This window comes from Saccharomycopsis crataegensis (genome assembly GCF_037102585.1).
Source record: "Saccharomycopsis crataegensis DNA, jcf7180000000077, whole genome shotgun sequence".
In the NCBI taxonomy this organism is placed as follows: Eukaryota; Fungi; Ascomycota; class Saccharomycetes; order Ascoideales; family Saccharomycopsidaceae; genus Saccharomycopsis; species Saccharomycopsis crataegensis.
The window spans coordinates 349,591-371,756 of record NW_027043824.1 but is presented as its reverse complement, the minus strand read 5'-3'; the positions used below and the strand labels follow the sequence as shown (position 1 = coordinate 371,756).

At 37.6% G+C, this 22,166-nt stretch overlaps 13 protein-coding genes across 13 annotated transcripts; 8 read left to right on the top strand and 5 right to left on the bottom strand. All coding sequences in view use genetic code 12, as the record gives it.

Moving 5' to 3' along the window:
- Window positions 1-393: 393 nt before the first annotated feature.
- DASC09_027210 (SCF ubiquitin ligase complex subunit DAS1) lies at window positions 394-2,076 on the bottom strand (the record flags this gene model as incomplete). The annotated part of the gene is made up of 1 exon (XM_064996324.1): window positions 394-2,076. One exon carries the CDS (start codon window positions 2,074-2,076, stop codon window positions 394-396), a length of 1,683 nt encoding a protein of 560 aa, XP_064852396.1.
- Window positions 2,077-4,839: 2,763 nt separating this feature from the next.
- DASC09_027200 (nucleobase:cation symporter-2 family protein) lies at window positions 4,840-6,546 on the top strand (the record flags this gene model as incomplete). Its single annotated transcript, XM_064996323.1, has 1 exon — window positions 4,840-6,546. The coding sequence occupies one exon, from the start codon at window positions 4,840-4,842 to the stop codon at window positions 6,544-6,546; it is 1,707 nt and encodes a 568-aa protein (XP_064852395.1).
- Window positions 6,547-7,085: 539 nt separating this feature from the next.
- Window positions 7,086-8,732, bottom strand: DASC09_027190 (uncharacterized protein; the record flags this gene model as incomplete). The annotated part of the gene is made up of 1 exon (XM_064996322.1): window positions 7,086-8,732. One exon carries the CDS (start codon window positions 8,730-8,732, stop codon window positions 7,086-7,088), a length of 1,647 nt encoding a protein of 548 aa, XP_064852394.1.
- A 317-nt stretch (window positions 8,733-9,049) lies between these two features.
- Window positions 9,050-10,555, top strand: DASC09_027180 (uncharacterized protein; the record flags this gene model as incomplete). Its single annotated transcript, XM_064996321.1, has 1 exon — window positions 9,050-10,555. The coding sequence occupies one exon, from the start codon at window positions 9,050-9,052 to the stop codon at window positions 10,553-10,555; it is 1,506 nt and encodes a 501-aa protein (XP_064852393.1).
- Window positions 10,556-10,864: 309 nt separating this feature from the next.
- ADD66 (Add66p) lies at window positions 10,865-11,677 on the top strand (the record flags this gene model as incomplete). Its single annotated transcript, XM_064996320.1, has 1 exon — window positions 10,865-11,677. One exon carries the CDS (start codon window positions 10,865-10,867, stop codon window positions 11,675-11,677), a length of 813 nt encoding a protein of 270 aa, XP_064852392.1.
- A 219-nt stretch (window positions 11,678-11,896) lies between these two features.
- On the bottom strand, window positions 11,897-12,277 carry RPA12 (DNA-directed RNA polymerase I core subunit RPA12; the record flags this gene model as incomplete). Its single annotated transcript, XM_064996319.1, has 1 exon — window positions 11,897-12,277. One exon carries the CDS (start codon window positions 12,275-12,277, stop codon window positions 11,897-11,899), a length of 381 nt encoding a protein of 126 aa, XP_064852391.1.
- A 347-nt stretch (window positions 12,278-12,624) lies between these two features.
- Window positions 12,625-13,374, top strand: GPM1 (phosphoglycerate mutase GPM1; the record flags this gene model as incomplete). The annotated part of the gene is made up of 1 exon (XM_064996318.1): window positions 12,625-13,374. One exon carries the CDS (start codon window positions 12,625-12,627, stop codon window positions 13,372-13,374), a length of 750 nt encoding a protein of 249 aa, XP_064852390.1.
- A 228-nt stretch (window positions 13,375-13,602) lies between these two features.
- IDI1 (isopentenyl-diphosphate delta-isomerase IDI1) lies at window positions 13,603-14,508 on the top strand (the record flags this gene model as incomplete). The annotated part of the gene is made up of 1 exon (XM_064996317.1): window positions 13,603-14,508. The coding sequence occupies one exon, from the start codon at window positions 13,603-13,605 to the stop codon at window positions 14,506-14,508; it is 906 nt and encodes a 301-aa protein (XP_064852389.1).
- A 659-nt stretch (window positions 14,509-15,167) lies between these two features.
- Window positions 15,168-16,538, top strand: DASC09_027130 (protein kinase subunit beta; the record flags this gene model as incomplete). Its single annotated transcript, XM_064996316.1, has 1 exon — window positions 15,168-16,538. One exon carries the CDS (start codon window positions 15,168-15,170, stop codon window positions 16,536-16,538), a length of 1,371 nt encoding a protein of 456 aa, XP_064852388.1.
- Window positions 16,539-16,981: 443 nt separating this feature from the next.
- DASC09_027120 (Zn(II)2Cys6 transcription factor) lies at window positions 16,982-19,579 on the bottom strand (the record flags this gene model as incomplete). Its single annotated transcript, XM_064996315.1, has 1 exon — window positions 16,982-19,579. The coding sequence occupies one exon, from the start codon at window positions 19,577-19,579 to the stop codon at window positions 16,982-16,984; it is 2,598 nt and encodes an 865-aa protein (XP_064852387.1).
- Window positions 19,580-19,865: 286 nt separating this feature from the next.
- DCG1 (Dcg1p) lies at window positions 19,866-20,561 on the top strand (the record flags this gene model as incomplete). The annotated part of the gene is made up of 2 exons (XM_064996314.1): window positions 19,866-20,046; window positions 20,122-20,561. 2 exons carry the CDS (start codon window positions 19,866-19,868, stop codon window positions 20,559-20,561), a joined length of 621 nt encoding a protein of 206 aa, XP_064852386.1.
- A 246-nt stretch (window positions 20,562-20,807) lies between these two features.
- Window positions 20,808-21,644, bottom strand: DASC09_027100 (uncharacterized protein; the record flags this gene model as incomplete). Its single annotated transcript, XM_064996313.1, has 1 exon — window positions 20,808-21,644. One exon carries the CDS (start codon window positions 21,642-21,644, stop codon window positions 20,808-20,810), a length of 837 nt encoding a protein of 278 aa, XP_064852385.1.
- A 148-nt stretch (window positions 21,645-21,792) lies between these two features.
- Window positions 21,793-22,011, top strand: DASC09_027090 (uncharacterized protein; the record flags this gene model as incomplete). Its single annotated transcript, XM_064996312.1, has 1 exon — window positions 21,793-22,011. The coding sequence occupies one exon, from the start codon at window positions 21,793-21,795 to the stop codon at window positions 22,009-22,011; it is 219 nt and encodes a 72-aa protein (XP_064852384.1).
- Between the last annotated feature and the right edge of the window lie 155 nt (window positions 22,012-22,166).

The following is a 22,166-nucleotide window of genomic DNA, read 5'->3' as shown; positions in this document are numbered from 1 at the left end:
ACTCTTGATAATAGTAGGGATCCAAGTAGTTGTTGGTATTATTCCTCGGTGTAATCATAATTCGTACTTGATTATTTAAAATGATCTAGGATGGCACTAAAAAGGACAGCTCACTTACCCAGTTACACACTCCTCCCAGATTTATGGCCAAAAAAGGAGCAATACCAAGAGGTAGTAGTATTCAAAATATATTTATGTTTTATGCTTTTTTTGCTCATGTATTGCTGTTTTTCAGTATTTAATTATGTATTACTTTTCAAGAAACTCATCTCTGGGGCTTTAATTCCAATTCCTGAGACTGTGATATTTCCTCTTGCATCCTTTTCATTCGAATAAATCCTTCAAATCCGGACTGTCTTGTCGGGTATCAACGTAAAACCACCAACGATAAACTTACATCAGCTTCAATGAGAAAACAGATTTCCCAATCTTTCCATCACTTTCCGTTTCGACAATCATAAAGGGGATATCATTTAAAACTAATCTTTTCAATTCGGGGAAACTTGATATGAAAAATTGCACTGCTGGCCTCATATGATGGATAAGGGTTTGATAAATTAGATTAAACTCTTGAAAATCAAGTTCCACTTCATGGAGTGCGTTAAACCTTTTCAAGAAATTCTCGATTTTCAAAACATTTATAAAAGATGGATATTTATCAAAGGAAAAAGTATATGGTATTAGACCTTTGGAAAATATTATCGATCCAATATTCTTAGCTCTAAATTCCTGCTCCTCAATTTCCTCTAGTTTATTTTTAAATAATTTCTCCTTTATGATACTCTGTTTCGTATAAATACAATCATCACAAAAGCACCCGGTGTTCTTCACGCCAAACTCATCAAATTCAGCATTGTTAAATTCCACTTTAGATTCAAAAATGTTATACCAGTAGAATTCATAATCATCATCATGGAAGTTAATATCTAGATACTCAATACTGTTACCGTGATATTTCTTCAAGCTATTGAGTAACGGAGAGTTGCTATCGACCAAATGATACCTTGGCAATGCATAATGGAATCTGAATCTTCGTAATTTACTTTTAGTCTGGGATATAAAATCAATTATCAATCTTTCATCAACAATCATCGATATAAACGCCACCTCTTCAATATTATTAAAACCTGACCAAATTTTATCCAGAAATGTCTTATCAGCTGCGTCTTGACTCTCTTCGACCATCCAACAAGTTATGGTGAGAGATTTAAGAGATTCTGGATCAATCAAATCTGATAACTTTTCTAATTTCATACCATTTTCTTGCCGTATGGAGTTGGGAAAACGATCATTTCTAACATGATAAGTAAGAGATTCTACCTCGATTCTAGAGTCTTTTTCAAGATTCATACAATTCAACAATGCCATGGGATTAGCAAATAATGAAAGGGATTTGAACTGTCGGTTTTTATCATGAATTGCATTAACCATAATATCATTCAACAGCTTCAAGTATTCTGTAGAAATCTGGGTTGGAAAATAGTGTTCTGGGGACAATTCCAAACTTTGTAAATTCTTTTTGATTTGTGGATTGCCATTATTTATAATATACATGATGTCCTTGTCAATAACACTATGAATCAACCTTATTGAATTAGAGTGGTTCATCACGTACTTGATTAAATGTTCTTGAAGCTCATAGTTTAAATCTTGATCGATCCATATTTCTTGCACGAAATCTCTATAGTTAGATTTTGAATTCTCAAGGGTACTGATCAACCTTTGGAGTTTACCATTTAAGATCTGTAAAATTTCTTCCTCTCCGTACCTAACATCACCAATATCAAATACATTATCAATGGTTTTTTTGACGAGATCATCTCGCAAATAATCACGATATTTCTTCAGGACTTTGAGAACCGACCAAAGTCTTCCAACATTATATTCCGAAGTATTTGCAATTATTGAATCACTAAGATAAATCTTTCTATAAAGTTTCTTTGAACCGAGGCTATGAAAGAGTTTGTTGGATAGTATCACATTCAATATCGTCTCTTGGGGTAAGAATTCAAAAAGATACTGAAGCAAATGATCTGGAAAGCATAATATAGATTTGTGAGACCCGCTAGAGTACATTCTTGAGTATACCAATATTACTGTTCATAAATATATATATATATGTTCCATAGATTTGAATTCTGCTGCATTTGTAATCAAAAAAAAAAAAATCTGAAATTATTCAAGTACCAAATGTTTGGAAATTTCGTGTAAAAATTTGCAAAAAAAAATGAGAAAGTCTCTTGGGGGTGATTCGAACACCCGATCTGCGGATTATTGCAGGAACTTTACAGTCCGATGCCTTACCAACTTGGCCACCAAGAGCAGATTGACTGTGAATATTTTCATAAACATCAAGGCTGTTTTTTTATATTTCCGGGTAACCCTGAATTTGAAATATTCATATTTTCTATATCTATTGTCCTTTTGAAGTCCTAAATGTTTATCTATGGTTTTTTTGTGCCCTAAAAAATTCTTTAGTAGGATTCAAAACCTATAATTGTGAATAATTGTCGATTTTGAGCATTCTATATCCTAAATGTACCATTATGGTGGTACTATGCTTCTCGTGATTAATTCTTAAAGCAAGGAGTGTGAGGTTGTGAGGTTGTGAGAAAGTTATAGTATTTTACTCACCTATTAGAGAGACCGGCATGCAATGCCTGGCTTGCATGTTATTTAGAACCTCTGTGGCTCGTTAATACACAATTTGGATTTGGATTTCTCATGTTTGACCTTTGGTTCAACTTGTGGTAGATCACTTCACTGACTTTAGATACCCTGTGTCGTTGTATATGAATTATATAGAGACACTAACTTTCGACAAACATTATTCTCATTATTATATTTAGGTACATGTTAGCATCTCGTCCTTTTATTACATATAGTATTTATTATTGCCTATTAGTGCATCTAAACACGCTACCGTTGTTGAATAGAGGGCTTAAGATTCTGATTTATTTAGCTTTATTTAACTTTATATATCTCACATAAGCGGGGAATATTTTGAGAAGATTCTTTGTTTTTTTTGGTTTACCGTTTTTTGAATGACGCCTTTTACAGCCTTTGTTTTCAGTTTCTTCAGCTTACGCTGACCCTTATTATTGCACAGAAACCGCCTTTGGGTTGATTCGGAGTATTTTGATTCATCTTCGTTCAAGGTCTTTTTTGGTCCAGGTATCTACTATGCTGATATTTGAAGGGTAAGATAAGAATCGATAGTTTCTTACAAGAACTATGTATGATAAAGGCAAATCAAATATCCAGTATTTATGGTAGTTTTTCAGCCAATTAGGGCCCCTGGATGTGGCTTCCGGGGTATGATATCCACTAAGAGTGTTCACCTTCCAGAAGAAATACTTATATCTGAGAAATTGTGGGTGTGATAATCTCATATTATAACTTCCACAGCGTCCATACAACCTTCTGCATTGAAAAAAAAATGATTAATTACACAACAAATAAGAAGAAATGGTGAAATGACAGAGACATGATAAATTATAATTTTTGTTCCATCACTCACTTCTAATTACCATAAAAGTAATCGGTGAAAAATGGGTAGGGCACAATTTTGGGGTCTAAGCACATTTATGCATGTGTTATGTGCCCCGTTTTGGAACGCAAATTTAATGCAATTGAATCAAAAATATTGCTCTGGACAAACATCAGAGGTCCCTTGGCCCAGTTGGTTAAGGCGTGGTGCTAATAACAGCTTTTCACAGCATTGTTACGCCAAGATCGGCGGTTCGATCCCGCCAGGGACCATTTCTTTTTTTGCTGGCGTTGTTGTTTCGGCGAATTTTTTTCATATTCGTATTTTTTTTTCTTATCCAGAAAATTAAGCTTAATTAATGGATACTTGGTGAACTTTCCTTATCAATTGATTGACAAATTGTTAATTAGAGAGAGAAAACTTTTTTTTTCTTTTTGTTTAGAGTTGTTGCTAATAGAGAGGCGATTTTTTTTAGCGGGGTTTCACATAGAGATATATAAATGAATAAATATTTTGAGATATGATAAGTAGAAGCAGTAGTAGTAGTAGTAGTAGTAGTAGTAGTAGTATACAGATATGGTATATGTCAAAAGGGGATCGAGCGAATAATAAAAAAAGAAAAGACAGAGAGGGAAAGAAAAAGGAAGGTGAATAAGAGAAAGAAAAGATGAAAAAGAATCCGCCGAAATTGAATACCGATGATTGACAATAGGTGTCTTTTGGCAATTAGGAATATCGTAACAATGATAATAATGCTGATATTTATTTATCGGAATACCCCGTTTTGAAATGGGATGAACGATCGCCAACAACAATCAAATCAATCGCCGCACCAAAAAAAAAAAAAAAAAAAAAAAAAAAAAAAAAAATTTCAAAAAATTACCGGTGCGGAGCGAGTGAAAGTAAATGTAATGTGGGCAGAAAAGGGGATGGATGTACATACAAAAAAAAAAAAAAAAAAAAGAAAGGAAGGAAAGAAGCAAGAGAGACGAAAAGGAAAGGAAATAACCATATGCGTACTGTATTGTAGTGTCCACGATGATGATAGATACCATATACAAATTATATATTATATATTATGTGCTATATGTTATCTACTGTGTAACAGCTGGCAGATAACCACCGATAACAGCACAAAAACCAAAAAGTGAAATTTCTCTCTTATCGCGCAGTAGAATGCACCACTCTGCATAAGGTGACACCGGTATCGACGATCTTCACGATATCCCAATATAAAATATTATGTATATATATATATATGGCGATACTCATCTCCTACATTTCTACTTTCCACATACCCTCTTACCATTATACTATACCACCCATACATTATAGATACACACACCGCCATGTCTCTTGTATCCTCCGCAAGATTCAAAGTCACCAAGCTCCTCAAGAAATTCACCACCAAAGATGGGCTCGTCGGTGACTATGACTACCTCTACTTGTTCACCCCAAAAATCCCGTTCTTCTCCAAAGACAAAATCCAACCGTTCTTCCCCTTGGACGCAGAAATGCCAGTGTTCCTCGGGTTCCTCCTAGGTTTACAACACGCCTTGGCCATGTTGGCTGGGGTGGTGTCGCCTCCCCTTCTTATCTCCTCCGCCGCCAACTTGGACACAGAAACTACCCAGTTCCTCGTGTCTTGCTCCTTGATCACCTCTGGTATCCTTTCAGCCATCCAAATCACCAGATTCCGCATTTACGGAACCCCTTATAGCATCGGTACTGGGTTGCTTTGTGTCGTGGGTACCTCGTTCACCACCATCTCTATTGTCTCCAAAGCGTTCCCAATCATGTACAAAGACGGCACTTGTCCGGTCAGTGAAGACGGTACCAAGTTACCTTGTAAAGACGGTTACGGTATGGTTTTGGGTACCACCTGTTGTTGTGCGTTGTTGGAAATCGCCGGTTCATTTTTACCTCCAAAGCTCTTGCAAAAAGTTTTCCCTCCAATCGTTACTGGTCCAGTGGTGTTGCTTATCGGGGTCTCATTGATCCAATCTGGTTTCAACGACCTTGTCGGTGGCTCTGGATGTGTTGGTGAAGTTTGTCCATCGGCTACCGCTCCTATTCCTTTGACTTGGGGTTCGGCTCAATTTATTGGTCTTGGGTTCTTGGTCTGGATGGTGATTGTGATTTGCGAAAAATGGGGGGCCCCAATTATGAAATCTATGGCCGTCATTTGTGGGTTACTCGTTGGTTGTATTGTTGCTGCTGCCTGTGGTTATTTCGACAGATCCGGTATTGATATCGCTCCAGCCGCCACTTTCTTGTGGGTTCATACTTTCCGTCTCAGAGTTTACGGACCAATCGTTTTGCCACTACTTGCGTTATTCATCGTGTTGATGATGGAAGCCATTGGTGACATCACTGCCACCTCTGATGTCTCAAGATTGCCAGTTGAAGGTCCTGAATACGAATCTCGTATCCAAGGTGGTATTTTGGCCGACGGGCTCTCTGGGATCTTATCCCCATTGTTTGGTTGTACTCCAATGTCCACTTTTGCTCAAAATAACGGTGTTATTTCCATCACCAAATGTGCCAGTAGAACTGTCGGTTACTGGTGTTGTTTCTTTTTGATTATCATGGGGATTTTCTCCAAGTTTGCTGCCGCCATCGTTTCGATTCCAAAAGCCGTATTGGGAGGTATGACCACCTTCTTATTCACCAGTGTCGCGTGCTCTGGGTTGGCGATTATTTCCGGATTGGAATTCACCAGACGTGATAGATTCGTGCTTACTGCTTCGTTGATGTGGGGTTTCGGGGCCACTTTGGTTGGCGATTGGTTTGACACTTTCTTTGGTTACAAAGGTGAAAACCATAGTTTGACTGGGTTGCTCAATGCCGTGATCTTGGTTATGGAAACCGGGTTCGCCGTCACCGGGTTCATTGCCGTGTTTTTGAACTTGTTGATTCCTCAAGAAGCAGATGAAGATGACAGTGAAGAATTGGTCAGTGTTCGCTCTACCAGAAGCAGACTTGTTGATGGTACAGAAGTCACTCCAAAGGATGAATTCATTGGTGAAGAAGAAAAAGCCAAAGAAAGTGCATGATTGATACTTTATCTTTCTCTCTTTTTTTTTTTTCTCTCTTTTTTTTTTTTCTCACTATTTTTTTTTCTACTTTGAAATCTTTTTTATTTCTTGTTATTTGTTCGTTTTGTTATGTGTCAAATTTTCTTTTTTTCCCCATTCATAGTTTTTCATTTACTATACATATTTTGTTATTGGTGTCATTAAGTGTGGATTATGTGTAATCATTATGTATGAATCGTTTAGAGAAAGATAAATAATCGATGTTACTAATTTAAGCGTTATTTTAGCCAATATTGGCAACTTGAACATTGATATATTGTTCAGTTGATACTTAGCTTCGGCAACTCTTACAAATCTGTGACAACCATTCAATCCCAATTATAGATATCATCTATAATTTATACAATTCTTCAAACAAATTTCTTGTACCACCGGTATACCTCATCATGAAAAACCAATGGAAAAAAGCACTTGAAAACTCGTCATCATTATACCTTTCCCCAATAGCCCCAAATTCACTCACTTATTCATAGGCCACAAATACTCTTTTATTCTTTTTATTCATTCCACCCATGTTTATACGCCTTGATCTTCTTACCGCCTAGCTTCACAATCCCAAACATTTCCACAAACCCCAAAGTCGAAGTAATTTCCAATGGGAAATTAATGGGTTCCCAATTATCAATCTTTGACGGGATATTAGAGGTCACCACAAACGACGGTACGCAGCTGATCACCAACACCGGCACCTCGTACATAGTGGCGAATGGAGTGAAATTCGGGGGTGGGTGAAATCCCATCCGTGGGAAATAACGTTGTGGCTTCAATGCTGCAAAATAGGCGATATTTTGAATTGATCCTACTGCCGCCACTTCCCAAGTGAATGTACCTCCAAACCCCCCAATTTGTTCTAATCTTTTATCCCCCACTTTACTTTTACTAATTTCAATGATATTCAATTGCACCTCGAGTTTTGATGATATTTGCGAATTGACCAACGATGGATCATAATAATGATGGTCCTTAGTTTGGCTAGGGAACATATTACATAATTTCCCAAAAGATTGGACCAACAATTCTTTAGACTCGTCACTGATGATATACCCAGTTTTAAAGAACGATTTCCGTAACCTGATCAAACTATACTGTTCTTGAAGATTCCTGGTCAAAATTCTAGTATTATTGGCATTGATAAATTGTTCGAGCAAGTACCGTTCTCTCACTGGGTGCATGTAATATACCGGCAGGATTATTTCCACGTAGGTAGGAATCAATGATGATGAATAATTCCCTTCGATGATCAAGTCTTGGTAGGTTTTTATCCCTTTAATATCATCGTAAATTGATATCGCTTTGATATTCTTATTCCCGGTCAATTCTTGAATCAAAATCTTATTTTTGAATGAGTAATTTGACTGTCCAATGTTTTTTTTGAACATTACCACGCTAATCATGTCACCGAGTCCGGTTCTCGATTGGAGAATCTCTTTCACCAACGGTACGAACCGTTCGTTTGGTCGATCGCATATCACGATATTTTTCACTTTGCTCTTATAGGTTTCCCAATTTACGATGTCGGTATTCCGGAGTATTGCACCAATGAGATCTTCTCTGAAAAATCCATAAAATCCATTTTTCACCAATTCTTTCCAAGTAGTTTCAAGACTGGTGCTAGACGAGCTTCCCTTTGCAAGCAACCCTTTGAAAAACATTGGTTCATTCCACCAACCAAACACATTATTATACATCATTTTTTTCCCAATCATCGGCACTGGATAGCCACCATCGAGCAGCTTATCTTCTGGGAAGTTGAACCCTGAATAGAGTGATTTCAACGTGCCCCGGCTTAAAAGTTTAGGGTTTGGTCGGGGAGAGATGAAGAGCGAATCAAAATTGTAAATATGTAATTCTTCAAAGTCCAGAAGCTTTTGTCCAAGAGGCAATTCATATATATCATCTGGGAAAATGTTGGCCGAGGAGTTTGCTGGTGGGAGGTGTGATTCAGAATAACCTAGTGATGTTTGAGAATAGACTAATGGAGCTTGCTGGACGGGCAAACGATGATAAGATGTGGTAGTTGGTTGTGAAACGACTGGAATAGGGGGTAGCAGGGGAACACCGGCGTTGGTTTTTGAATTGTCATGATGATGATGATCATTATCATCATTGATGTATGGAGTAACATAGTTATTTGGTTGATTCATTGCTATTTACAAAATAAAAAACAAAACAAAACAAGAAGGGTATGCTTGGTCAATGTGCTAATCATATATTATAATATATGATCTATTTCCATAACTAACTACTATCCTGATTATTATCCTCAACGATAAAAGATTAAAGGGGAGAAAATAAAGCATCGCTGCTGAAATAATTTTTTTTTCCCATCACCAAAAAAAAAGGTTAAGCAGCGCTGGGAGCGGGCAAAAAGTGGCATAAGGCAAAAAAACGATGAGGGCTGATTACCATCGTTATCATGAATTATCTATAATGCCATCCATCTATTGGTTCCATTAACACCATGGATAATAAAATAATCGATCAGAAACACCATCCTATCTTGTCTGCTGCCAACAGTAGCTCTTCGACAATTAATACTGACTTTGAGGGTGATAACTACTTGCAATTCAGCTCGAGCAGTCTGGAGTCATTGGCAAGCAAGACGAAATATCGCAATACTTGCGACATTGTCCCGTCTTTGATTAACCATCAATTGAACCAACTTAAGAATGGAACGTCCATCATCAATGATAAATATTATCATGATAAAGGTAAGATTTACGATTTGGTGTCCACCATCAGGTTGGTCGACTCAAAATTAAACCATATCACCGTCAAGGCCAAGGCTAAGAAGATCCTTATTGTCACCAAGATTTACGACATCGAACCGGTGTTGGATACTTTAAAATTGATCCGGTACATCTTGAGGATTTGTCCGAAAATGGAATTGTATATTCAGGATGAGCTTATGAAAATTAAAGAGTTCAATTTGGCAGGTATTGCCAAAGATGATCCGCTGTTGCATGTTGAAGGAAGAATCAAATTCTGGTCGTCCAATTGTTGCACTTACAACCCCAACACTTTTGATTTGGTCATCACTTTAGGAGGCGATGGGACGATTTTGTTTACCAGTTATATTTTCCAAGAATTAATTCCCCCCGTGCTTTCTTTCAGTTTAGGGTCCCTAGGGTTTTTAACCGAGTTTGATTTTAAAGATCATCAAGAAATCTTGTATAATGTGATTTACAATGGGTACCAATGCTCGATCAGAACCCGGTTCGAATGTACGGTGATGAGATCAAGAAGTAATAGGAAAAACAAAATTGCCCAACAATCCAGCTTTATTGATGCAGAAAAAGTTCTACGAGACGAGATTTCCTCGACCTGTGAGCACCATATTAATAATAATAATAATAATAATAATGGCTCTTATCATGGAGAAAAAATTAGTTTGACCACAGTTCCGGAATTATCTGACGAATTGTTGACCGAAAGAACCATTGACGAAACCCATTTCAATGTACTTAGTTACTCGGTGTTTAATGATATTGTCATTGATAGAGGCCCGAACTCTACTATGACATCGTTGGATTTATTCTCCGATAATGAATTGCTCACCAACATTGAAGCCGACGGGTTAGTGATTGCTACTCCATCAGGATCAACGGCGTACTCTCTTTCTGCTGGGGGATCGTTAGTGCATCCTGACATTCCGGGGATTTTGATTAGTCCAATCTGTCCGCATTCTTTATCATTTAGACCGTTAGTGGTTCCAGAATCGATGATTTTGAGGGTCGGGGTCCCGTACGATGCTCGATCACCTGCGTGGTGCTCATTCGACGGGAAGAATCGGATTGAATTGGAACCAGGTGATTTCTTGACCATTACCACCAGCAGGTTCCCGATTGCGTTTGTGAAGAATATGTCGGTGAAGAATGAATGGTTTAAAAGATTGAGCGATACTTTACATTGGAATGAAAGAAAACGACAAAAGCCATTTAATAACTTGGGGCCTAAAGAAATTTAAAAGAGGAAAAAAAAAGGATTGTATATTATAAATGGATAATTATTAATTGTTTAGAGAGAAAAAGTATGGATAATTATTAATTGTTTAGAGAGAAAAAGTGTCCCCCAGCCATTTGTAATTTTCCACGCCGGACCATAGACCACTATCCGGAACGGTGTACTTTCACATTTTTTTTTTTTTTTTTTTTTTTGCCACACACAGAAAGCAAAATGGCAGATCTTCACCTAATAATAATCATCACTACCGATTTAGACATTATAATAGATTATTAATTGTCACCATTGATTAGATATCCTATCATTTCAAACCATGGTGTTTTACCCAATAATTGACAAATATTCTAAAACTGAAGTTTTGGCAAAACTTAAGGATTCAAAAATCATCATTCCAACGGTATCATTTGCCAATGTGCCCCAACTTGCGATCGATTTATTGATCAGTAACCTTGATACCATTAAGATTGGTAGACTTGATGACCAATACGTGTACCCTTTCATTTCCTCTATTGACCCACCAGTATCCTCCACAGAAAACGTGAAGATCGAAGGAGTATGCACCAGTTTGGAAGTGTACTATAGTGAAAAGTATAACTTGACATTATTACAACAACGGTCACCGATATTACCAGAATTCAAATTACAATTTTTGACCAATGTGTTGGTTCCGTTCTTAACTGATATTGGGAAGTTTCAAGAGATTGTGGTGTTGAACTCTGAGAATTTGGTCAGCAACTACGACGATTACATCACCAATAACATTTCGATATATTATTCATTAGATTTACTTGATGTCAAGTTCAAATTGTTGGAAATCAACGATGCAAACAATAACAAAAACCAGATTTACAAGGATATATCTCAAACAAAAGACCAATTTGTCAAAGCGGTCCATCAAGCGATGGTGGAAAAGGACGCAATCAACACCAACAAGATATCGTCGATTGTCATCCATGTGTTTGAAGGGGATAATTTCCAAGATGGGGTATATTTCTACCAAGAGATTTTGAAATTCTGTGAAATTGCATCGCCACACAACCACCAATTAATTAAACCGTACTCTTGGTTGGGATTCTATGGTGATAAACCAATTCCTTCATCTATCGAGGAAGGGATATTTGGTTAAAATTGATAAGATAAATAGTAATAATAATAATGCATTAATTTTGGTATATGGTACAATAAGTAGACAAAAAAAATAGAACAACAACAATAATATGGAGAGAATGAACAATGGATGGATGGGAAAAAATGGATTATAAGTGGGTAGGAAAACGAATGAATGATAAGGGCCTCAATTTTTTTTTTCAATTTTTTTTTTTTTCTTCATTTTTTCCAGATTAGCTCAGTTATTGACCTTATATCTATAACCACAATTTGTACAAGTATAAAAGACGGTGGCCCCTTCATCGGCCGATCTTAATTGCAAAGTATGATACACCATTTCTTCATTACCACACTTTTCACAAGTTTCTTTAATGGTGGCCCCGTTGTTTGCTTCTTGATCACTTTTAGATAACGATGTCTTGACCGCAGATTTCTTTAATCTTAAAGATGAAGGGAAAGCATCATCGTGGGATCTGGTAACGACTTTTAAATTCGAGAAATCTTTGGCGCTGTAACTTCTTTGACACACTCCGCACGTTATTTTATTGGATTGCCCATCAACAGAATCGAGGAGATTACCGCAAGAAACACAGAAGATCAAAGAACCAACAGCAGACATATTCTATAGAGTTTATTGTATTTATCACTATTGAAGCTCATCGAAATTTTTCAAATTTTTTTTGTTTCAAAAAAAAAAAAAAAAAAAAAATAAAAAATGCGAAGACGCCCTTGTGATACCCGCATATCATGGCATTGTGACACAGGGAGGTGGTCACCCTCCGCCTTCCCGGCAGTCATCAGGAGAGCCAATGTGCCCGGAAAGGAATATTGTTATAAAAGGAATGGATGTTTCAACCCTTGACATTTGCAATTCAGTTTTCCCGTCTCTTCTTATTTCCCTTTCTCCTTAATTATATCATTTTTATAATTTATAATTAATTTTAATATCTGTCAATTCTATTCACAATGGTCAAGAAGTTGGTCCTCATTCGTCACGGTTCCTCTGAATGGAACGAAAAGAACTTGTTCACCGGTTGGGTCGATGTCAAATTGAGTGAAACCGGTAAGAAAGAAGCCGCTAACGCTGGTAAATTGTTGGCCGAATCCGGTATCAAGCCAGACATCTTGTTCACCTCAAGATTGTCCAGAGCCATCCAAACCGCTAACCTTGCTTTGGAACGTGCTGACCGTCTTTTCATCGACGTTGAAAGATCCTGGAGATTGAACGAACGTCATTACGGTGATTTGCAAGGTAAGAACAAGGCCGATGCTTTGGAAAAATTCGGTCCAGAATTGTTCAAGACTTACAGAAGATCTTACGATATTCCACCACCAGTGATTGCCGATGACTCTGATTTCTCCCAAGCTAACGATGAAAGATACGCCGATTTGGACCCATCCGCCTTGCCAAAGACTGAATCTTTGAAGTTGGTCATCGACAGAATGTTGCCATTCTGGCAAGACAGAATTGCCAAGGAATTGATCCAAGACAAGACTGTTTTGGTCGTGGCCCATGGTAACTCCTTGAGAGGTTTGTACAAGCATTTGACCGGAATGTCAGATGATTCCATCACCGAATTCAACATTCCAACTGGTATCCCATTGGTTTTTGAATTGGACGACAACTTGAAGCCAGTTAAGGAACCATACTACTTGGACCCAGAAGCTGCTGCTGCCGGTGCTGCTGCCGTTGCTGCCCAAGGTCAAAAGAAATAAGCTAAATAAATACACTTAGAGGTTTGTGTAGTTTGAAAGTTAACGGTGTTATTTATGTGTTTACTTTATACTTTTAATGATTTTGATTTATGATTATTCAAATTGTAGGAAGTGTTGGTGATAAGAAGAAGAAGAAGAGGAAGAAGAATAAACGATGATGTAATACGGGTAATCGTCATCGCATGAAGTAAAAAAAAAAAAATCTGTACGAGGAGGAAAATTTGAAATATGATTACCGTGGAGTTAAATTGTACCAATCAAGAACAGTACTTATTATATATTCCGTTTACCAGGCACATAATGACCAGCTCTAGCTACGACCAATTGGTCAAGAATTTAAAACCATCGGAGATCTTGGCCAAATTCCCAGACGTCATCCCATTGAGCAAGACTTCAGGGTCTGCGTCCAGTGATGACAAGCTCGATAAGGAACTCGACATTTTCCAAGGTCATGACGAAGAACAAATCAGACTCATGAATGAAAACTGTATCGTTTTGGATTACGATGATGTGCCTGTTGGGGCTGGGACCAAGAAACTTTGTCACTTGATGACCAACATCGATGAAGGATTGTTGCACCGTGCGTTCTCGGTGTTTTTATTCAACGAAGACAATAAGTTGTTATTGCAACAAAGAGCCACGGAAAAAATCACTTTCCCAGATATGTGGACCAATACTTGCTGTTCTCACCCACTTTGCTTCCCTCAAGAATTGGGTGGGTTAAGCAGTGATCCAGAAGTGTTGTTGCAAAACGGGATCCAAGGGACTAAAGAAGCAGCGGTCAGAAAGTTGGATCATGAATTAGGGATCACTGGAGTTACCACTCAAGATTTCAGTTTCTTAACAAGAATACACTACAAATCACCAAACCCTACCGACAGCAAGTGGGGAGAACATGAGATTGATTACATTTTGATCGCCAAGAAGAATATCCAAATGAACATGAACTTGAACGAGGTTAGAGACGCCCAGTACGTTTCCGAAGAAGAATTAAGATCGATGTTGGACGATCCAAAGTTGGTATTCACCCCATGGTTCAAGTTGATTTGTGAAAACTATTTGTTCAAGTGGTGGAAAGAGTTGAGAGATGGTAAAGAGTTGTCTGCTGATATGACCCTTCATCATTTAGTTTGAAAAACTTCCATTGATTGGATTGGTTTTAATTTGAGGGGACTAGGAGACTACTTGATGTATGGAATATATATATATATATATATATTATTTGAGATGGTTTAATATGAATGAAAGAATTTGGTGATATATCCTTCTTTTTTTATTTTTTACTTTTCATGGTTGAAATTCTTTTTCTTATTTCCTTGCCTTCCCTCTGCTAATATCTTGATACCTTATAAGATAGATTACAGATAGATTGACTTTTATTAATATTTTGTTTGCTTTTATTGTTTATTATTATTATTATTATTATTGTTATTATTTATAAATGGTGTAAGAAAGCGGGTGACACACCCTGGCTGTCCAACGGTTGAAAAAAAAAAAAATCGGAAGCAAAATTAGCAATGACAGCTGGTTGTTATCGGAACTCGCTCTTCAACTATTGTTATTATCTTCATCACTATTCGGTCGCTACATTTCATATTGGGAAAAACAAACGTTTGTTAATTTAAAAAGTACCCCTCTTTTAAAAAAACTCCAAGTTTTGCTGGATCATTATTATTATATATATACACAACTTGTCAGGGATTACTTGCGCGGGACAGTGCCAACTTTTTATGGAAAAAAGGAAACAACAATAGTAATAATAATAACCATCTTTTTTTTTTTTTGCCCATATCATGGAAAACCACAAAAATATAAATAACGAGCTGACTGTCAAACCATTCTTTGGTCAGTTTCCTGCTCCAGCCACCACAGAAACAACTCAACAAAACGTCATGTCAGAGGCTAGCACTCGCAGTGATGACCCAGGAAATGTCACGAAACCCATTGGCGACCATAATAAATCAATGAGGGACTTGAAAATGACAGATATCAACAGCTCGATGAGTAATTTGAACTTGGGGAAAAAAACCGCATCGATGATGAGTATTGATCAAGAAGGCACTCATGAAGATGACCAAGGACTGTCATCAGAAAACAGACCTGTCAGAAGAAAATCGACGTTGATATTAACGGAGGATGCCGAAAATGAACTAATCCAAGCGAGAAAACTGCACAACTCACATCCTCAGGAATCATCATCATCATCACAAACCATCGATAACTCCAACAGTGGTGGTGACGCTGTCAAACCAAAATTGTTCCCGGTAGAGATCAAGTGGATTCAAGGGGGCTCGAAAGTGTACGTCACTGGTTCGTTCACTGGCTGGACCAAGATGATCAAAATGAAGAAAGTCAATGAAGATGATAAGGAATATATTATTAGATTGAATTTGCCAATTGGCACCCATAGATTTCGGTTTGTTGTGGACAATGAACTTAGATTTTCCGATTATTTGCCTACCGCCACCGATTCACGGGGGAATTTTGTCAACTATATCGAAATATTATCGGAAGAAGAGCAACCAGTAGATGATAATAATAATAACATTCAACCACCACAAGAAATTCCTCAGCAGGCGGGATTGGACGATGCCAACCTTGCCAAATTGAAACAAATCCAAGAAAACCAACAAATCTTACAAGAAAACTTGACTCCGGAACAACGTGCCAAATTACAACAGAAATCCATGGCCAACAAAGATTCTCGGTTAGGTTTAACTCAAGATGACGATGATATGGGTAATGGGTACACTAGATTCCACGAAAAATCCATGATTAACAACGCCAAAGCCGCTGCCGCCAAAAGAGACTACACTTACACTTCGACCATCCCAGCAATTTTTATCGACCCACAAGCCATGGAACGGTATTATCTTACCCTTGATCAACAACATCGTCAAAGCGGGAATAATCAATGGTTGATTCCTCCAGCGTTACCTCCACATTTGGACCACGTTATCTTGAATAATCAACAACAAAACTCCAGCGAGGCCGGAAGTTTCAATAAGGAAATCAACGCCGGGGGCTCTTTACCTATTCCAAACCATGTCATTTTGAACCATTTGGCCACCACCAGCATCAAGCACAATACATTAGCGGTGGCCACTACCGTGAGATACAAGAGAAAGTATTTGACTCAAATATTATATGCTCCAATTCAGTAGTGTTGGAAATCGAAGAAGCCATGGAAAGTTCAATCAAAAAAAAAAAAAAAAAAAGAATCTGAAATGAAAAGAAAAAAATAATTATAAATTTAAAAATAGTCTATCTCATTTATGCTTCTGTTTTTCCACTTCCATCTCTCAAGAATATGTCATTAATGAACCGTTTTATTGTATTATGTATTAAAATCTAATATTTTTTTTCCCCCTGTCTCTTTAATAACTTGCATGAGATTTGTAGAAGATTATCGCTATCTATACAAATTTAAATATATTACACACCATATGTATTGGTCATTGCTTTAATTATCTTTCAATACGAATTAAAAACTCTATTACCACCTTAAAAAACAAAACAAAACAAAACAAAACAAAATAATCTAGTAATATTTCTCACAATAAATAAATAACATAAAACAAATAAATATCATACAAAAAAATAAATATCATACAATGTTTAACGAATTCTGATCCCATTGATCAAACCATTGAATACTATTGATCCCATCTAATTGAATGATCGCCTCGTAATTATTATTCCCATCCCCTAGTTCAGAAATATCCGAAACCGTATTGGCTTGGCCACCATTGATGGGAGAATCATCGGTTCCACCATGACTAACAGAATCCATAGGGGTTTGATTAAGAATGAAATCTTGCAATAATGGGTTCACATATGAGCCACTTGGATTCACATTGTGATTATTTGCAGCCAGTTGAGTTGAAGGGATCCCAGGAATGATTTCTGGGGCCATAAAAGTGCCAAATTGTGGTTCAGAAAATACCGGGGTTTCCACCGCCATCCGAGCTGCTTCGTACTGTTTTGGTTTTTCATCGATATGGGGTTCTCCTGGAATAGCAGTTACCGCCATGCCTGATGGATTAGGAGGAGGAGAATAAGATGATTGTTGACCAGCCCCTGCCAATGTCGTACGCACAGGGTATCCGATATTATTATTTTCCAACTTTGCTTTGCGAACATGATGACTGAACCCAAACTGAGTGAACGTTGCTTCATTCACCGTACTTGGTCCATGATCGGTATATTGCGCCAACATCGATGTGATTTGATTATTTCTCATAATCATCATTCTATTTAGTAACTTTAGAGCATAAAGACATTCGTTACACATTCCAAACTTGTCTTGGTATGTGACTTCGTATACCACATTATTGACAATTTCCAAAGACACTGTGGCATTACCATTGGCATAATTTTTATTGGGATCGGGGGTTCGGAACACTGGATGTCGTAGGATTCGCAAAATATCAATGGTTTCGATATAATTCTGGCGATTTTCTTCGATCTTGATTCCGCTATTGATTAACACTAATGAGAAAACCCCCACGTTAAACAACAAGTTTAAATTCAAGTACCATGGTGTGAAAATCAATTTTTTTTCGTAGAATTTTTTGAAAATACTCATGACGGCTTTGCAATGGGCCATCAAAGAATCAAAATTATAAAAATCAACATCTTTATTCATCCCACTTTGGGTATAAATGTTTGCCCGGTTAACTAAAGGATACAACGCCTTCAGTTGTAACGTCAAGTACGAATGATAATAATGAAGTTTCAATTGTGATAATACCATAGCACTATCAGCAGGTCTCTGTGAGCCTCGATAAACTTCATCCGAACTGTGGAAACCATCATCCAGGAGATCCCAAAGATTATTTTGTTCACACCAACTTTTCAAATACGCGAAATCTTCCACCACATGATTATAATCACAGTTCAACACCGAGGGGTTGTTGACAGTGCTGAAATAGATAAGCTGTTTAGATATTATTGCTAGTTTGAGTAATGCTAACGCAGGTACCGTAAACCACCCATCATTTTGTTCATGGAAATCCCAACTTGGATAGATGAATTGACCCTCGTGATCATCGATTAAAAAGCTTCTACCACTATGCAAACTATACAATTTGTCCAAAGTGTACACCGCCCAAAAAATTCGTTTGGCTTTGATGGATTCATACTGGTTTTGAAACACGGTTTTTGGATAAATGACGTGCAAATCTAACGACATCCCTTTCACCATTCTAACCGCGTTACTGATGGCATAAAATGTCGAGGCTTGTTTGTGAGTGGTCCGTAAATAAATGAAGATTAATAACCAGCCTTGCACAAGCTCAAATGATTCCCAACTGACCGATAATTTCGTGATGATTTCCAACGCGATTTCAAACATTTTTTCCTCCAATCCCGATTTGTACTTCTTATTGAATCCAAACTCAGTATACCGCATGGAAATCGCATAGATCAAATATAACATCGCCACAAAGAGACTATCATGGTCGGTACTTTGTTGGTCTGATTGTTGAGTTTGCAAATTCGATAAATATTTCTGATACTGTTGTAAGAAAATCGGTTCGTGAAGAATGGCAAATAGCGGGTTGATTTCCAGGAAAAAATAGTTGAGAAAGTACTTGGAAAGCTCCAGATCCCCATGAAGTAAATCCTTCCAATTTTTAGAGGTTAACGGGTTGGTTAAATAGTCGGAATTGATATAGTGCGAACCCAGACAATTCCACGCATAAAATTGGGTTCGTGGCTTGGTAACTTTCGACTGATCTTCTTGGGAAAGTGAGTTGTAGAGCATATTTGATAAATCTTGGAGCAAGATATTTCCATCGGTCCTAATACTTCTCCACTTGATGGTCGAAAAAAAAATTATTTCTCTAGAGTTATCAATGGGTTTGTTATTACCGTTGGGCCCGCGCGTTGGAAAAATCCTGGCACTTTGATTCGCACCACCACGGTTTTCCAACGACTTAATCCGCAGTTCTAAAAACGAAATATATTCTTCACTGGATTTATTATGCTGTAATCGGTTTGTCTTGGAGATGCTACTGTTGTTGTTTGGCGGTGGGGGTTGGGTTGGGGTGTATTGGCAATTGTTCTGGTGTTTGGTGCAGTTGGCACAAGGGTTTAAGCCATCGCACTTGATCTTCTGTCGTTTACAGCGATCACAGGCCTTGCTGACCCTCATTCGATCCTTAGGATCCACAGTCTTTCGTCTTTTAGTGGTCTGGGGCATCTTGTTCAAGTCAATGATTGTTGGCTATTTTGGCAGTACGGATTGAATTCCGGGAGCGTTTTTTTCAATTTATTTTTCTTGTTGTTTCTCACCATGCATTTTTTTTTTCTTATCTTCATTTTCTGGTGGCAAGATGATCATTTTACAACATTGGAGAGTTAGTTCTCTTGGATTAAGAGATTCTTTGTGGATTACCAGAAGATCTCTATTAGAACAAAATAGTTCTACGGGAGTATCAGAAGATACAAATTAACCCCCTCTACCCGCCTTGCTAATCAATCAAATCATGTCAAAGCTACTCATCGTCAACCCCAATAGCTCTCAATCAATGACCGAGGAGATCAAAACTTCTTTGACCCCACTGGTATTGAAAAAACCACTGCTTTCTATTGAATACTTCTCCGCTCCCCCATCAGCACCTCTGGAGATTATCGACGTTGTGACTTCCGCGGAATCTTGCCGGGAGTGTTTACCTCAATTGACCGCGATTTTTCAAGATTGCTAGGGAATTCTAATTTGTTGTTATTCCAAACATCCATTAGTCGCGGAATTGAACCAGTACATTGATAGGAACATCAGGTTGCCAAATAAGAAGATTGTGATCCAAGGGATCTTTGATTCGTCATTGATTTTTGCCGTGAGCAAGTTTCCTAGAGAATTCTTGATCCTCACCTCCAATGATGATTGGGTGAGTATTTTGAATGAGTCAGTGCAACAATACTTTGGTGGAGTGGATATCCCGTTTTTCAAGGGGACTTACTCCAGTGGGATTACTCCAAAGAGAATCCACGATAAGGACAATTTCGTCAAGCTCATTGATAGAATTGAGAAATTAATAGAACAGAACCCAGAAGTGAAGGTCATTTTACTTGGATGTGCTGGATTTAGCGGGATGGAAAGTCGTTTTGCCGAGTATTTCACTCATGTTATTTTTGTTGATCCAGTGAAAACTGGATTCAACCTTATCAATGCTTTTGGGTAATGCTTACAGCAAAAAGAGGAGATATATTATTATATTATGATTAAAGGCATCTATTGTACTGGCAAGGAAAGAAAAGGAAAGGAAAGGAAAGGAAAGGAAAGGAAAGGAAAGGAAAGGAAAGGAAAGGAAAGGAAAGGAAAGGAAAGGAAAGGAAATTTAAAAGAACTAAAAAGAAAAAGAACAATCCTATTTACGAATGGAAGAAAAATTTGGGCTATTTTTTTTTTTTTGAACATCATATTTCAATCAATTGGTTTTAGCAGGACTCAAAGTAGTAGTGGTTCTAGATGAACCAGCACTTGTCAGATTATTTCCCACAATAAATGGCAGTAAATCAAGGCTATTTTTCATTATAACCCTGTCACCATCCATGAGATCTGCCAGTGTGTAAACTGTATCTGGGGTTTTCAGCACATAAAAGTACGACCCAGTGGCATCGTTTAAAGTGATGGATTTCAAATGAGCACTCTCGTCTTTCTTGTTTTTGGAAGATTTTTCTGAAATTCTTTCGATCATGAACCCAATAGTGGCGGGATCAATGATGAAATATTCGCTCGAACTGTTGACGGTCTTTATGAGTTTATCATCGAAGAAATATTGGATGGTGTCTTTGGACCATTCAAAAGTATAATTATGATATCCATCAGTCAAATCACACCCAGTATCATAGCCATCATTATCTAGATAAGTGCCGTTCAACGTAGGATATACTGTTGTTGGAGTGACCCCACCTACTGAAAGACCAACCCCGGTGGAACTACTGTACATTTTGGCAGAAGTGAGGGTTTGCCCCGTGGCCATTTTAACTTCGTAAGTTAATCTGCCGTATTTGAAATAGAAATCAGAGAGCATAATCGCCGGTTGATGAGATTTGGAAACTTCTAAACTTTCTGACCCAGCAGTGCTTTGGAAATTACCGGTGGCGATGAACTCATTGATTGGCGATATGCTAGAACTGCTGCTGTCACTACCGAAGGTAAACTTCAATTGTTCAGTGGTACCTGTACCATATAACACACCATTGAATTGTGCTGAGGTGATAGTAATCAAAAATGATGTAACAAATAGTAATAGAGGGAGCATATTTCGTAGATCAATGTTTGAAGAATGAAAGAATAATGTCAAATGTATAAATAAAGGAAAAAAGCAAAAAACAAAAACAAAATGAGAAAAAAAGATTGGGATATTGCCCGATTATTATACCTGATTTCTCAGATTCCAGAAGCCAGAGATGTGTCCTCAGGATAAGCCAAAATCAAGGCACCAATCCATTCCTTTGGTGGTGAATATCCCCGAAGAATCGGTGGAATCCATCAACATTCCGTCTGTGCATTCGCCGTGTCAGAACATTTCGGATGGGATCCATGGACAAAGAGAACCCTGTGGTAATCTTTTATTTATTTTTATCGTATGGGATGTTATTCATACTCGTAAAAAGGGTTCTAAATGATATAATTAACCCAAATTGCAAAAGAACTATCAACAGTCAGAAGACACAGCTAGTATTCTCTATATATATATACTAGAAGCCCCTGTACATCGGACGCCAATTTTTTTTTTTTTTTTTTTCTTTTTGAATAAACAACAATAAGCAGCATCTATTGT